The 17057-nt window shown below is 45.3% G+C and overlaps 1 protein-coding gene across 1 annotated transcript in view; it reads left to right on the forward strand.

Moving 5' to 3' along the window:
* hal (histidine ammonia-lyase) overlaps positions 1-17057 on the forward strand; it is a 45079-nt gene that overhangs the window by 13400 nt on the left and 14622 nt on the right. The window contains exons 9-13 of the mRNA XM_020510251.2: positions 1961-2100; positions 7041-7088; positions 13556-13703; positions 15548-15643; positions 15743-15801. Of these exons, the coding sequence (XP_020365840.2) occupies positions 1961-2100; positions 7041-7088; positions 13556-13703; positions 15548-15643; positions 15743-15801 (491 nt within the window). The remainder of the gene's footprint in view (positions 1-1960; positions 2101-7040; positions 7089-13555; positions 13704-15547; positions 15644-15742; positions 15802-17057) is intronic.

Raw genomic sequence — 17057 nt, forward strand, 5'->3', positions numbered from 1 at the left:
TTCCCAATCTTGTGGTTACCGTGCAGCCATGCTTCTATAGCAACAATTATATCTTAACGTCATCTTTTGGTATTCCATATTTGAGGTGTACACTGTTGAATTTTGCTTTTCTTGTTTTCTACCCTCCCTCGTAGCTTCTCTACTTCCTGTTATTAGCCTGACCTCGTTCAGGTTCCCAGTCCCCTGACTAACTACTTCAAGCCTACCTTTATAGCTAAACTAAATCTTATGACGTGGTGATTGCTGTTCCCTTGCTGACACTTGATCCAGTTGACCCACCTCATTTCACAAGAACCAGACCCAATAATGTCGTCTTTTACCCAGAAACAGGCTAATCTGGAATGTTCTCCTGAACACACTTCAGAAATGTTTCCCCTCTCTGCCCTTTACACTATTGCTACCCCAGCCTTTACTGAAATAAGTTTCTTTACTGCAGTTTCCATTTGGAATTGTCCCTGGGCCAAAATCCTCCCTCCCTGACAAGTGTGGATCCATCTACAGCACATGGACTACATCAGTTAAAGGAGACAGCTGAACACCACCTTTCCCAGGGACAGGTTCAGGATGGGCAATGCATATTGGTTTTATCAGTGACGTTTACAGGGAGGACTGCACTAGGCTGCTGTAATAAAGAATAAAATGACTTCATTATGAGTTTGCGGCTGAACGTTGGAATTATCATCTGCCAGTGCTGGATTGTGCTTAATTTTGATGCATTACATCTCATTATCCTGGATTAAATCCAGTTCCTTGAGCACTTTCCTCCATTGCTGTTGGGTAACACTCTATGCTGGAGTATTAACTGATATTGCTATGGGATCCTTGATGTTGGATGACTAACTCATGGTATTATAGGTTATTCTGTGATGGGTTATGGCTGTTTATGGAACTCTGTTCCCTAATAAAGGGAAGATAATGACGTGGTGGTATGTCACTGGAACAGTCATCTATAGGCCCAGACTAATGCTGTTAGGCATCTGGGTTCAAAGCCCACCCAAGAAGTTGGTGCAGTTTGAGTTCAATGAATTAATAAAGCTGGTCTCAGTGACAGCGACCATGAAACCATCAAAGATTGTTATAAAAACATCTTGTTCCCTAATGTTCTTTAGGGAGGGAAATCTGCTGTCCTTACCAGGTCTGGACCTACATGTGACTCCAGCCCCTCTTAACTACCTAACCCACGGTGTGGATACTTTGGTCAGTGTGGGGCACTGACTGCCTACCATGTGGGTGTATTGATAAGTGGGGCACTGACTGCCCACGGTGTGGGTACATTGATGAGTGTAGTGGATTGGCTCCTATTACCGTTGAGGTTAGGATGCAGACAGAGTCCCTGTCTTCACACAGTTCCTGCTGGGACCACTTGCTGGCGAGGACCGATGAGACAGTGATATCCTGGCCAATTCTGGATATCCTGCTGTACTGAGGACACGAGAGTTTCAAGATGGTCAGAGAGCTGAATACAAATGTTGCTCAGGAGATGGCATTGTTGTGATGTGATAACATGGGCTATGTTGTGGGGGGCTGCGAAGACTAAAAAGAGATTTGGTGATGAAATTTGCGTTGTTTAAAATCGTGAAAGTTTTTGCTCAAGTAGCTGAGGAGGATATACCTTCAATGGAACAGACTGAAGATGATTGAGAACCAGGAAGAACATGAGGGAAAACATTTCTTAGTGATTGGTTAGATTTGGAACATGTTATGTGACAGGACACAGATTCAATTCAATCCATAAAGAGAAAATTGGTCTTAATTGTTCTTTACCAGTGCACAGTGTGAAATGTTTGAGAGCATTAAATGTCAAGAACTAATAAATAGAGCTTTGGGATCATCTGTGGCAATTCTAAGAATACTGATGTTGGAAAATTGAAGGCTGTATTTGAAGAGGTGTTTGGAATAACTGTATGCATTGGGCTAAGGTGAATGGATATTTTGACTTGATGTGTTCTGCCTCCTGTAGCTTCCTGCCTCTCCTACGTCCCAGAGAAGGGGACGGTCGGTGCCAGTGGCGATCTCGCTCCCCTTGCCCATCTTGCTCTGGGGCTGATGGGTGAAGGCAAAATGTGGTCGCCCAAAAGTGGCTGGGCAGATGCCAAATATGTGAGTTCTCTTTTTGTTCTACTCAAAGTTAAGGTTATTAAAATTCAGTTCTGCATTCAATTCTGGTCTCCCTGCTATAGGAAAAGTTGTGAAACTTGAAAGGGTTCAGAAAAGATTTACAAGGATGGTGCCACGGTTGAAAGGTTTGAGCTATAGGGAGAGGCTGAATAGGCTGGGGCTATTTTCTGTGGAGCATCAGAGGCTGAGGGGTGACCTTTATAGAGATTTATAAAATCATGAGGGGCAAGGGTAGGGTAAATAGCCAAGGTCTCTTCCCCAGGGTAGAGGAGTTCAAAACCAGAGGGCATAGGTTTAAGGTGAGTGGGGGGAAAAGGTTTAAAAGGGACCTAAGGGGCAACTTTTTCACGCAGAGGGTGCTGCATGTATGGAATGAGCTGCCAGAGGAAGTGGTGGAGGCTGGTATACAATGGCAACATTTAAAAGGCATTTGGATGGGTATATGAATAGGAAGGATTTAGAGGGATATGGGCCAAATGCTATCAAATGGGACTAGATTAATTTAGGATAACTGGTTGCATTGGACAAATTGGACCAAAAGGTCTGTTCCATGCTGTACAGCTCTATGACTCTGATTCTCAAATAGTTGACGATAGTTTAACAGCACTTGGATCTGATGTGTACATTAAGATCCACAGCAACAATACCAGAATGACAGTGTTCAGAGGAAGGGTCACTGGACCTGAAACGCTAACTCTGATTTCTTCTAACAGATGCTGCCAGACCTGCTGAGATTTTCCAACAATTTCTGTTTTTGCTTCACAATCACCGAGCCTGACAGGAACTGAAGATCCTATTTTTTGTGATTCTGCAAAGAGACAACAATGATACAGGGACTAGCTTTATGTTAAAAAGCACAAGCAGCAGATCACAGACAGAGCTAAGCAATCCCACAACCGACAGATTCAACCTAAGCTCTGCAGTCCTGCCACGTCCAGCCAAGACTGGTGTTGGACAAAGCAACGACTTGCTGGAGGAGAAGGCTCCATAAATAGCCCTGTCTTCAATGATGCATTTGCAACAATCTTCAGCCAGAAGTGTATCTTGGCCTCCTCCAGATGCCCCCAGCATTACAGTCAGAGTCGTACAGCACAGAAACAGACCCTTGTGCTCTAACATATCCATGCCGACCAGGTTTCATAAACTGAACGAGTCCCAGTTACCTGCTTTTGGCCCATAATCTTCTAAATATTACTTATTCATGTCCAAATGCCTTTTAATTGTTGTAATTGTACTCACCTCTACCTCTTTCTCTGGCAGCCCGTTCCATATATGCACCACCCTCTGTGTGCAGAAGTTGTCCCTTAGGTCCCTTTTCAAATCTTTCCCTTCTCACCTTAAACCTATGCCCTCCAGTTTTGGACTCCCCTACCCTTTGGGGAAAAAGACCTTGGCTATTCACCTTATTTATGTCTCTCACGATTTTACAAACCTCTATAAGGCCACTCTTCAGCCTCCATTCCAGGGAAAAAGGTGCCAGCCTATCCAGCTTCTCCCTGCAGCTCAAACCCTTCAGTCCCAGCAACATCCTTGTAAATCTTTCTGCACCCTTTTCTAATTTACCAGTGTTCAGCCAATTCAATTCACTGCATGTGATATCATGAAATGGTTGGAGACACTGGATGAAACAAAATGGAAGATCTGCATTTATATAGTTTTCTTTACAACCAACAGACATCTGAAAGTGCTTTGCAGCCAATTAACTCCTTTTGACTTGGAGTCACTGTTGGAATGTAGGAAAAGCTGCAGTCAATTTGTGCAGAGCCAACTCCCCAAAACATCAGTACAATACTGAGACAACACTGTGTGGAGCTGGAGGAACACAGCAGGCCAGGCAGCCTCACAGGAGCATGGGTCGTCAACTTCGAACTGTCAACTTTCCTGCTCCTCTGCTGCCTGGCCTACTGTGTTACCTCTGACTCCAGCATCTGCAGTTCTTACTATCTCTGAGTACAATACTGAGGTTGATTCGGGGACAAGGCATTGGTCAGGGCACTGAGGGTAACTCCCCGTGCTCTTTGAATCATTGCCTTGGAATCATTCACGGCCACCAACCAGACATACAAGTGTTGCCTTAATGTCTGATCTGCAGGACGGCTCCCTCAGTCCTGTCCTGGTGGCAGCCTTGACGTATGTTCAAAAATACAACATGAAGGCTGATGGTGTTGCAATTACTGTGCCCCTAACCAGGCTATTCCCTGCAGTTACAACACAACAATACTTCCAGCGAAAGGCAAATTGATCAGCTGTCTTCTGTCCACAAAAAGTAGGACTCATCAAAACCAGCCAATTACTACCCCTATTCGCCTCTTCTCGATCGTGCATAGAACATGTAGAACAGTACAGCACAGGAACAGGCCTTTTGGCCCATCATGTCTGTGCCGACCATGATGCCTTTCTAAACTGGTCCCATCTGCTTGCACATGATCTGTATCCCTCTATTTCCTGCTTGTCCATTTGTCTACCTAAATGCCTGTTAAACATTGCTATCGTATCTGCTTCTTCCACCTCCCTTGTGCACCTTTCCAGGCACCTACCACCTTCTGTGTAATAAAAACTTTCCTCACACGTCTCCTTTTAAACATTTCCCCCCTCTCCCCTTAAACCTATGCCCCCTTGTATTTAACATTTTCAACCTGGGAAAAGTCTCCGACTATCCCCCCATCCATGCCCCTCATAATTTTATACACTTCCACCAGGTCTCCCCCTCAGCCTCCAATGCTCTCGCAAAAATAATCCAAGTTGTCCAACCTTTCCTTATAGTTAATACACCCCAATCCAGGGAACATCCTGGTAAGCCTCTTCTGCACCCTTTCCAAAGTCTCCACATCCTTCCTATAGTGTGGTGACCTGAATACAGTACAAATGTGGCCTAACTAAAGTCTTATACAGGTACAACATGCTTTGCCAACTTTTATACTCAATGCCCAGACTAATGAAGGCAAGCATACTCATACACCTTCTTTACTACTTTATCCACCTGTGCTGCCACTGTTACAAAGCTATAGATTCTCACTCCAAGATCCCCCTGTGCATCAGTGCTCCTAAAGGTGTTACCATTCACTGCATACTTTCCCCTTGCCTTTGACTTCTGGATTAAACTCCACCTGCCATTTCTCTGCCCAACTTTCCAACTGATCTATTTCCTGCTGTATCCTTTGAGAATCTTCCTCACTATCCACAACTCCATCCATTTTTGTGTTATCTGCAAACTTACTAATCAGGTCACCTACGTTTACAGAGATCCCAGCACTGATCCTTGTACAATACCACTAGTCAAAGACCTCCTGTCACAAAACACCCCTCCAAAACTATCCTCAATCTTCTATGACCAAGACAATTTTGGAATCCAAGGTGTGTTGGCAAGTTGGGCACATGTGACTTAATCTCATGGACCAGCATACCACGAGGGACCTTGTCAAATGCTTTAGTAAAGTCCATGTAAACAGCATCCACTCTCCTACCATCATTAATCATCTTCTTCACTTCCTGAAAAAACTCAATCAGGTTTGAGACAAAACCTCCCCCACATAAAGCCATGTGACTATCCCTAATAAGTATACTCTTCTCTAAATAGGAGTAAATCATGTCCTAACAATCTTCTCCAATAATTTCCCTACCACTGATGTCAAGCTCACCAACCTACAATTCCCTGGATTATCCCTGTTGCCCTTCTTAGACAAATGAACAACATTGGGTATTCTCCAGTCTTCTGGGCCATTACCTGTGACTGAGGAGGAGACAAAGATCTCTGCCAAGGCCTTAGAAATCTCCTCCCTTGCCTCCCTCAATATCCTTGGATAGATCCCATTAGGCCATGGGGACTTGTCTAGAGGTACTTAAATGTTTTTCAAGACGTTTCTCAAGGGCACCATGGGATGGGACACAAATGTTGGAAATGCCAGGAATGCTCACTTCCCATGAATGAATAAGGAAAGATTTCACCTGGCTTCCACTTCGGTTTAGTCTCGGTGACTCCATCATGCCAGCATTCTGTAGCTCGAGTCTCTCCCATATCTTCTCCATTACTGAGTCTCTATCTGGCAAACCCAATGTCTTTCATTCTAACCCCATATCCTAGTCTTATCTCTACATTAGCACAAAAAATCCTGAACTCTTCATAGACGACATCACTCTGGTATTCTTACTTGCTGTCACCGCTACTGTTGAAACATGCTGTGCTTGTCAATTCATTGTGATTGGATTCTCATGGCCATTAAAGCCGTGGTGGGTGAGACTTTGTCAGAAAGACCTGGTCATATTTTAACTGCCCAAACTCCCACCCCTTCCACACCATCCTCCCCAACTAGGTGGTCAGAGTTAAAATCGCTGCTCAGATCTCTACAAACGATGGCCAAAAAATCCTGACCCATGACGTTTCCAACAGTTCCAGGCTAATCGAGCTGACAGTCAGACTGGCCTCTGTCCTGTTAGACAAAAGCAAACACAGAATTCTAGAGAAACTGAGCAGGTCTGGCAGCACCTGTGGAGAGAGAAACAGGCTAGACAGCACTGAAGATGTCACCTACAAGGGAAACGTAATGTTTGCACAAAAACCAGTCAGCTCAGTGAGCGAACCAACAACTCCAGAAACAGTTAATGTTTTGAGTCCAGTGTATGACCTTCTAAACTGGGCTCGTTGGTAACTGAATTGGGTTCAAGAAAATGAAACCATTCTGTATTTCGGCAATGCCTTCAGCTCCTCTGCCTGAAACTGATTTGTAATGAATCCTGTTTTGGGCAGGTATTCAGCCTGATTTCTCCAATGGCTGCTATATGGTGTAGATTTAAGGCATTAAGTGCTGACCTGAATTGACAGCAGTATCTTGTGAAACGTTCCCTAAGGCAGTACTTTTTTACACATCCAGTTCAAGAGCTCTCTTGGAAATATCTGCCACAATAACAGAATTCCTTCTCTTTAGGTTTTACAAGCACATGGGCTGAAACCTGTTTCACTGAAACCAAAAGAGGTAATCCCAGAGTTTGTATTTCTGACTGCTCTCTATCTCTCTACAACTGGCATTAATCTCTTCAGGAGCTTTTCTGGTGGGCAAATAGTGTTCTCTGATCAACTGATGCATGCTTCAAGGAGGAGCCTGTGTTTAGATGCAGTAGACTTCATAACATCAGGCCATTGCCAAAATGTTAAAACCAATGAAGTACTTTTGAATTGTAATTGCCGATGTATTGTGGGTAACCTGGCAGTCAATTTACACACAGCAAGCTCCCAACATCAGTAATGTGTAAATGTTGCTTGAAGAGTTGCTTGAAGTTTATGTTCACCCGAGGGCAGGCGTAATCTTGGTTTAACACCTCCAACACTGCTGCAGTCCCTTGGTAATGCACTGGGTGTATCAATCAGCCTGGAATCCCTCCTCGGATCACTGGAGGAGACAGCTTGAACCTACAACCCTCTGCTGTGACAGCTTTGCCAACTGTGCTACAAATAAAGGGTTTCGACACAATGAGAGGTTTCAAGAGAGCAAACAGAGGGAAAACAAACCTTATTCCTACTGTCAGGTTAATCAGTAACCAGAGATCAATCCATATGAGATAGGAGGGGAAATATTTTCACTCCCAATTGGCACAGTTTTGGATGCTTCATCTGATGATGGAATGAAACAGATTCCAAACTTGGAAGGAAGTCTGACTCCAGGATGAGGAGCCTATAGACAAATGTCGAGATGTTTGAATAAGCACTTCTTTCCTCTTGGAAACGTGGAGCAGGAGTAGGCCATTCAGCCCTTCAACCTTGCTCCATCGTTCAATCTGTGGCTGATCATCCAACTTCATCCCCTGTTCCCACTTTCTTCTCATACCCTTTGTTCCCTTTAGCCCTAGAACTATATCTAACTTCTTCTTGAAAACATTCAATGTTTTGACCTCAATCATTTTCTGTAGCCGAGAATTCCATAGGCTCACCATTTTCTGAGAGAAAAAATTTCTCTTCATCGAAGTCCGAAATAGCCTACCCCGTGTCCTGAGACTGTGACTCCTGATTCTAGACTCCCCAGTCTTTGGGAACATCCTTCCTTTGTCTTTACCACGTGATGGTAAACCTGTTCACCTCTGACCCAGAAACAAGGATGCTATCAGCTAAGCCACAGTTAATACTGGTTTATTTGCCTTTTAACCAATGACCATGGCAACAGATCTCCATATTTTTTTCAGAATACAGAATTCTAATCTGTTACAGAATTTACTGTAGGAGGGAACTTTGTGAGCCAGTGTTTTGCACAATGAACACTAGTGTCACATTGCATTCATATTACACCAGGGTGTGGTTTATCAGATACAATCTGGAATTTTAACTTTGAGAAGCCAGTAGGGTATAAGCTGGCCAAAATACAATTATCATCAACTGTGCACATTTGAGAAAGTGTGCCCTGGTACAACCTTGAGGGGAATATAACTTTAACCATTAAGTAAAATCACATAAAGTAGTTTGTTTGTCCAATTTGAGTGTGTGCTCACAGAAAACTCATTGTAGAATGCAAGTCAAAGGGTCTTTTGGTGCAGTGGTAATGTTCCTCCCTCTGGCCTGTCCCACGTGCCCTCCAGCTGTACGTTATAATGTGTGACCAGACTGATCCAAAATCCTTTTTAATTACAGATCAGCTGGGGAAAGTCCAAATTTTGGAAATCTGGTGAGATTGCTGCTGGCAGCTAATTGGCTAAAAGCTGTTTTAACTGAAAGATATCCACGTGCCGAATTAGACAGCAAAAGGCTTTGTGAGATCTGCTAGGGGCGGCACGGTGGCTCAGTGGTTAGCACGGCTGCCTTAAAGCGCCAGCAACCTGGGTTCGATTCCACCCTCGGGTAACTGTCTGTGTGGAGTTTGTACGTTCTCCCTGTGTCTGTGTGGGTTTCCTCCGGGTGCTCCAGTTTCCTCCCACAGTCCAATGATGTGCAGGTTAGGTAAATTGTCTGTGTTAAATTGCCCATCGTGTTCAGGGATGTGTAGATTAGTCCGGTTACAGGGGAATGGATCTGGATGGGATGGTCTGAGGTTCAGTGTGGACTTGTTGGGCCGAAGGGCCTGTTTCTATACTGTAGGGATTCTATGATTAATGTAACTTCTGTATCTGTGTGTGGGGTGTTTGTGGTGACTATATCTATCTGTGTGTGTAGGGGGAGGAGTATGAGAGTTAGGACTGTTCCCTGTTCATGTTTTGAATGCTCAGAGCCCCAAGCAGCAATGACACTTGCAGCGCTCCCAGTGCCTTGCAGCCCGATGATGTTGACAGAGGGAGGGAGTGTTGGAGATTGGGAAGGGGTCTAATAATTCCACCATTTCCCATAGCTGAAGGAATGCTGGTCTGCAGCAACATTGGATCTGGGCTGTCTCTCACTGATCAGTGTACAGGTGCTGGGCATTGCTGATGAGAGACTGTAGGGAGTCAATTGAATATTGGCAGCTGTTGTACCTGCTCCCCACCGCCCCTGCCCATGTCATTGAGCTCTCTGTCTCTGTGGGTGCCAGACTGCAAATGGCCCAGATTTGAGATGGGGGCCTTAATGGGTCAGCACCTCTCTCTTCACCTGCATTTCCAACTGCGAGGTTTGCCTGAGCATCTCACTGTTATCTCTAATGAGGACAGGACATCCCAGGAAATCTCATTCTCGAGTGTCGCTTGTTGCTAAAGCTTGGGTTAAGCTGGGTTGACCTGGGTGTTGTGCAAATATTGCCTGCAGTTGAAGGCTATTTTTGTAAACCATTGACCTGACAGGTATATGAGTGACGAGAGAAACCAAAGAGCTGAAGGGGGGAGGTGGGGGGCCTTATTGTACTTTCAAAACACTTTTTTAAAACCTTAGGAGCAATATTTTACTGAAGCAAAGAGAATTGTGAACTTACTGGTAGTTATCCTGACCAGTATCTAGGAGCTAGTGACAACACGGGGAGATCTGTCTCTGACTAGTCAAGCAACAGCCTGACACGGTCGTACTCAGAATCATACTTTACAAACAATGTTCCAGACACCAACTCCATTACCATCCCTGAAAATGTCCTGACCCACCAGCAGGACAGACCCAGCAGAGGTGGTGGTACAGTGGTATACAGTCAGGAGGGAGTTGTCCTGGGAGTCCTCAACATTAACTCTGGATACCATGCGGTCTCATGGCTTCAGGTTAAACGTGGGCAAGGAAACCTCCTGCTGATTACCACGTACCGTCTTCCCTCAGCTGATGAATCTGTACTTCTCCGTGTTGCACAACACTTGGAGGAAGCACTGACAGTGGCAAGGGCACAAAATGCACTCTGGGTGGGGGATTTCAATGTCCATCACCAATAGTGGTTCAGCAGCAGTACTACTGATTGAGCTGGTTGAGTCCTAAAGGACATAGCTGCTAGACTGGGTCTGTGGCAGGTGGTGAGGAAACCAAAAAGAGGGGAAAACCTACTTGTCCTCATCCTTACCAATCTGCCAGCTGCAGATACATCTGTCCATGACAGTATCAGGAGTGACCACCACACAGTCCTTGTGGAGACCAAGGCCCACCGTCATATTGAGAAAATCTTCCACCGTGTTGTATGACACTATCACCATGCTAAATGGGACAGACTTTGAACAAATCCACCAACTCAAGACTAGGCATCCATGAGGTGTTATGGGCCATCAACAGCAGCAGAACTGTACTCCAGCACAATATGCAACCTCAAGGCCTGACATATCCTACTACTCAACCATTACCATCAAGCCAGGGGATCAATCTTGATTCAACGGAGAGTGCTGGAGTTGCACCAAGTTGGGAATGTGATGGAATACTCCCCACTTACCTGGATGGTGGGGCTCCAACAACACTCAAGTTTGACACCATCCAGGACAAAGCAGCCCCCTTGATTGACACCACATCCACAAGCATCCACTCCCTCCATCACCAACGCTCAGTAGCAGTGGTGGGTACTATCTACGGGATGCACTGCAGAAATCCACATTAGATAGCATCTTCCAAACTGGTGACCACTTCCATCTAGACGGACAAGGGTAATGGATGCAAGTTCTCTTCCAAGCCACTCACCACCCCGACTTAGAAATTTATCACTCTTCCCCTTCTCAAGGGCAACTGCAGATGGGAATCCAATAGTAGCCTATCTAATGACACCCACATCCCAAGAAAGAATATGAACCAACTTTGGCCCAGAGTGGAAAGCAAGTGATTGTGAATCCGCTGATCATTTTACATCCCTACCACTGGAATTCAGAGAGAAGGCCATTCAGCCCCTCAAGAGTGTCACTCCATTCAATGAGATCATGACTATCTTATTATTATTATTATTATTATTATTATTATTATTATTATAAACATCAAATTGTCTGGGTCTGAACATTATCCTGACACAACTTGTTCGCCCTTAATATATACCATCAGTGTCCAGTATAAATTTTCACCACACCCCCCTGCAGAAAGGCTCAAACAGCTTTGTGTGGGTGACAGTTCTAAATGTTGCCTCTCCTTTGAGTTGGGAAATAGGTTATGATATCACTGTGAATGGCCTACCTTTAATTTGGGAGTTTGTGCCCTTTATTCTAGACTTTGATCAGTCCCTAGACAGGAGCAAGTTAGTTCCTATCTATCCTCTCAAATCCTTCAATCATCTTGAGGAGCTCTGGTGAAGCAATGGGTATTGTCCCTGTCTCTAAGACAGAAGCACTGGGTTCAGCTCCCACTCCAGGACTGGGCAGTGACAGACAGGGTGTGTTCATACCAAACAGGATTTGTTTCAATCTGTTAATGTTTCCGATATGCCTGAGGCAGGTGGTAAGACAGGCAGACACTGCCAGACCAGGTGCCCTCAAGCACCAGCCTCTGGTGACAGTCCACTAATTTCAGTAAAATCCCAGCTTTGCAAACATGGTTTTGTCTGTATCATGCTCAATTATGCAAAAGATCCCCCACACAGAGCATTGAGTCTGTAAACTGTCCCTGAAATATAACAGTAGCTTAATTCCAGCCTTCTCCACCTGCCCCAGTATCGCAAGTAAAATCACATTCTGCTGTACCCTTTGAGAGAGTAAGGACTGCCGATGCTGGAGTCAGAGATAACACAGTGTGGAGCTGGAGGAACACAGCGGGCCAGGCAGCATCAGAGGAGCAGGAAAGTTGATGCTTCGGGTTGGGCTGCTCCTTCAGAAATGGGGGAGGGGGAAGGAAGCTGGGAAATAAATAGAGAGAGGTGGGTTGGGGCTGGGGAAGGTAGGTGGAATGGTGATAGGTGAGTGCAGGTAGGCAGTGGTGGGGATTGGTCAGTGAGGTGGGAGGAGCGGATAGGTGGATAGAAGATGGACAGGTTGTGTATCGTCAAGGAGGCAGGGATGAAAGGGAGGGTTGGTCACTTCAACTCCCCCTCCCACTCCCTAGACGACATGTCCTTCCTGCGCCTCCTCCAGTGTCACAACGATGCCACCCGCAAACTGGAGGAGCAGCACCTCCTGTTCTGCCTTGGGAGCCTACAGCCCAATGGTCTCAATGTGGACTTTACTAGCTTCAAAATCTCCCCACCCCCAGCCTCATCCCATGACCAACCCTCCCTCTCATCCCCGCCTCCTTGACCTGACACAACCTGTCCATTTTCTCTCCCACCTATCTGCTCCTCCCACCTCACTGACCAATCCCCACCACTGCCTACCTGCACTCACCTATCACCACCCCACCTACCTTCCCCCAGCCTCACCCGTCCTCTCTCTATTTATTTCAGAGCTCCCTTCCCCCTCCCCCATTTCTGAAAAAGGGTCCCTACCAGAAACATTAACTTTCCTGCTCCTCTGATGCTGCCTGGCCTGCTGTGTTCCTCCAGCTCCACATTGTTATATCTCTGCTGTGCCCTGTGTCTGACTTGGGACAGCACTTTCCAATTATATCTTGGAAAGCGGGGAGGGGGACCCTGTGAGTGATGCTGAGGGAAAATGAGGGCGGGCTCACTATGAATAAAACTGAAGAAGAATGAGGGATGAGACCCTGAGAGTGAGTTAGAATGAGGGAGTGGAGCCTGTGAGTATCACTTAGTGAGAATGTGGCAAGGAGCCCTGTAAGTAACACTGAGGTAGAATGAGGGGATACCCTCTGAGTAATGTTGGGGTAGTACGAGGGGATGAACCCCAGGGGCTGGGTCACGGGCACTGACAATGATGATGAATTGTGAACTTTGCGCAATTCCCCACTTATTCTGTTCATGCTGTGTGGGGCTGCTGTGGTGCAGTGGCAGTGTCCCTACCTCTGAGCCAGGATGCCCAAGTTCAAGTCTCACCTGCTTCAGAGGTATGTAATATCTTCTCTAAGCAAATTGATTATTAAATCTGTCTGTGCCGAGAGGTTGTCTCTGTTGAATCTAAGGGTTATTGATGCTACCTGCTTGGCGGGTCCTTTACTTAGCGGCAGTATGTGTGGCTCTGTTGTGTTGCCGTTTGTGAGATGTGCTGGTTTCTCTCACAGGGACTGGCCCTGATCAATGGCACTCAGATGATCACATCACTCGGTGCAGAGGCAGTGGAGAGAGCAACGGCGATAGCCAGACAGGCAGATATCATAGCAGCCCTCACCCTGGAAGTCCTGAAAGGCACCACCAGAGCCTTCGATAGTGGTGAGTGATCATTGGCAGAAAATGTTTTATTGTGGGCTTTTAACTCCTGGGCTGAGACATTGCACGCACTCAATACATACTGAGTAACCTTCTACAGCACTCTGTGTCACACAATTACAATGCTTCATTAGTGCTGCAACCTTTATTTATTAAAGATAGCCTGAAATATGATGTTCTTCCATGATACTCTGTATTAAACATTTGGCTTTGCCAGTGACACCTTGACCAGACCAGACCTCCCTCCCCGCACCCCCCCATCAAAGTATTGTAAGGAGATAGCCTGGACCCTAACTTTTAATATTTATTTAAAGGCAAGTGTAAGGTGCTGTGTTACAGATGTAATTCAATTGGTCCACCACTAGACTTTGATCAAACACATACTTTATTCCTACAACACAGTTAAACTAACAAATAAAAATTGGCACAATCTTAACAAGAAATACTTAACAAGATAAGGTGGAGACGATGGTCTAGTAGTTTTATCACTAGAATATTAATCCAGAGACCCAGGTAATGTTCTGGGGACCCAGGTTCAAATCCTTGCATGGCAGATGGTGGAATTTGAATTGAATAAAAAATATTGAATTAAAAAAATCAAATAAAAATGCAATAAAAAATTAAGAGTCTAATGATCATGAAACAATTGCTGATTGTTGGAAAAATCCATCTGGTTCACTCATGTCCTTTCGGGAAGGAAACTGCCATCCTTATCTGGTCTGGTCTACATGTGACTCCAGACCCACAGCAATGTAATTGACTCGCAAATGCCCTGTGGGCAATCAGGGATGAGTAAGAAATACTGGCCTGGCCAATGATGTCCACTTCCAAGAATGAAAGAATGAATAAAAAAAATTTAACAACTAATCATCAACTGTTCCAATATAGGCGGCATCCCACAAACATGCCCTTTGGCAAAACAGTTCTGGTTCTCACGTACTGTAGCTCTCCAGTCCAGAGGAAAGAAATAATCTGCCCCGTTTGATTTTTAAGAGGAAGCCTTGCTTTCTAAGACTCTAGCAGCTTGGAACTAAAGCTTTTAGCTTCAGTACCAGCAGCGGGAAACTTCCTTCTAACTGAAATCAAAACTAAAAACCTTCCTGGGTCTGAACTTGCCCATTCATGCTTCCTTTGTCGCATTTAAAACAAAACACCCAGGGTAAGTCCAAGTTGTTTACCCACTGCTCCTGAAGCAGATATTCTGGCACCACTGTGGCAACATCTCTCTAAGAGAAACAACACAGATACATTGCTCTTAAATGCGCAGTACTGTGACACACCTAGGTCCCAGAATGCACTAAAATAAAGATACCAGCCAATGTCCATTCCACAGCTAAACCATTATCCTCATCATAGAGGTGCCCCTTGTTAAACTCTGGCCCCTGAGGGTCTATTGGCAGAAGATAGAGTCGCCACATCTCAGGCCAGAAAATCCAGGTTTAAGTTCTGCCCTGGGATGTGTAATGGCCACAGAAGTTCAGGAGCACATCCACAGATTGATTTTAAACAGCACAGAGATTCACTAAGACCTTTATGTTAGTGAGCTATTATACCGTATGTTTGCACAGCCCAGGGAAAGCTGTCTTCTCGCCACTCCTTTCCCACTACACTGATTGTTGCCCATGTTAGCAAAGAGAGTGCTATACATCTGAATGAACAAGCTCAGCAGTATGACGTGCATTGTGCTAATGTAACCATGATAAGATCCAGTGGATCTATGGCTAGTTGCATTCTTCAATGAGCTGGGCTTTTAATGACAGGCCATAGAGGCCTCTGTACAAATCGAACACAATTGTCAGCCGCTGGTTGTGTTAGGTGTTGAGTCTGCTGTTATCCATTTGTTTTAGACATTCATGAACTTCGTCCTCATCCTGGCCAGATGGAGGTGGCTTTCCGATTCCGGTCACTGCTGGGTTCTGATCACCATCCCTCAGAAATAGCAGGTGAGCTCTTCCCACCTACGGGGCCATCAATGGTGATTTTTCAGCTTATTTCAGGCAGCTTTGTCTCAGCATTGCTGTAACATTGTGCTCCCTTCACAGAAAGCCACCGGTTCTGTGACCGTGTTCAGGATGCCTACACCCTCCGCTGCTGCCCACAGGTAGGCACCTCCGTATGCTTCCCTGGAACCTGTCGGAGTCCCGTCTGACTCCTTTGTCACTATAGGCTCAGACCAGCAGTTATAGAGTCATAGACAGAGTCATACAACGTGGAAACACCCTATATCCCAACTTGTCTATGCCAATCAGGTTTCTTAAACTGAACTAGTCCCATTTGCCTGCATTTGGCCCAAATCCCTCTAAGCCTTTCCTATCAATGTACCCATCCAGATGACTTTTAAACATTGTAATTGTACCAGCCTCTACCACTTCCTCTGGCAGCTCATTCCATACACACATCACCTTCTGTGTGAAAAGGTTGCCCCTCAGATCCATTTTAAATCTTTATCCTCACCTTATACCTATGCCCTCTAGTTTTGGACTCCCATACCCTTGGAAAAAGATTTTGGATATTCACCCTATTCATGCCCCTCATGATTTTTTAAACCTCTTTAAGGTCACCCTTCAGCCTCCTACGCTCCAGGGAAAAATGTCCCAGCCTACCCAGCCTCTCCTTGCAACTCAAGCCTTCTAGGCGTAGCAACATCCTTGTAAACTTTTTCCTGTACCCTTTCTAGTTTAACACATCCTTCCTATTAGCAGGGAGATCAGAATTGTATGCACTATTCTAAAAGTGGGATCACCAATGTCTTGTACAGCCGAAACATGATGTCCTGTACTTTATACTCTGACCAATGAAGGCAAGCGGGCCAGATGCTACCTTCACCACCCTGTCTACAATAATTCACATGTTTAAACCACAAGGAACTAGATTGTGTGTACTACAATGCTGTTGTTGACCTGATTCTTTCTGGTTTCTGCTGTTAGACAGTCTTAAATTTCTATGGCATATTTTGTAACCTCACAGCTCCTGCAGCCAATGCAGTGCCTTTTGAAGTGTAGTCACTGCAATGCATATGAAACCCTATGGGCCCGTTGCTAGGAATAGGCACCATGAAATAGCAACTGGATAGTCTGTTTTTAGGACTTTGATTAGTGGATAAATATTGGCCAGGACACCATAGGGAACAACTTAGTGCCATGGGATCTTTTGAGAGGACAGACATTTCCCAAGTTTCCTGTCTCCTCCAAAAGGGATCTCCACCAACAATACCAAGACCAGTACCAGAGTTAGTAGGAATTGCGGATGCTGGAGAATCTGAGATAACAAGGTGTAGAGCTGGATGAACACAGCAGGCCAAGCAGCATCAGAGGAGCAGGAAGGCTGACGTTTCGGGCCTAGACCCTTCTAGGCCCG

Source organism: Rhincodon typus, chromosome 22 (assembly GCF_021869965.1).
Source record: "Rhincodon typus isolate 14 chromosome 22, sRhiTyp1.1, whole genome shotgun sequence".
Taxonomy (NCBI): Eukaryota; Metazoa; Chordata; class Chondrichthyes; order Orectolobiformes; family Rhincodontidae; genus Rhincodon; species Rhincodon typus.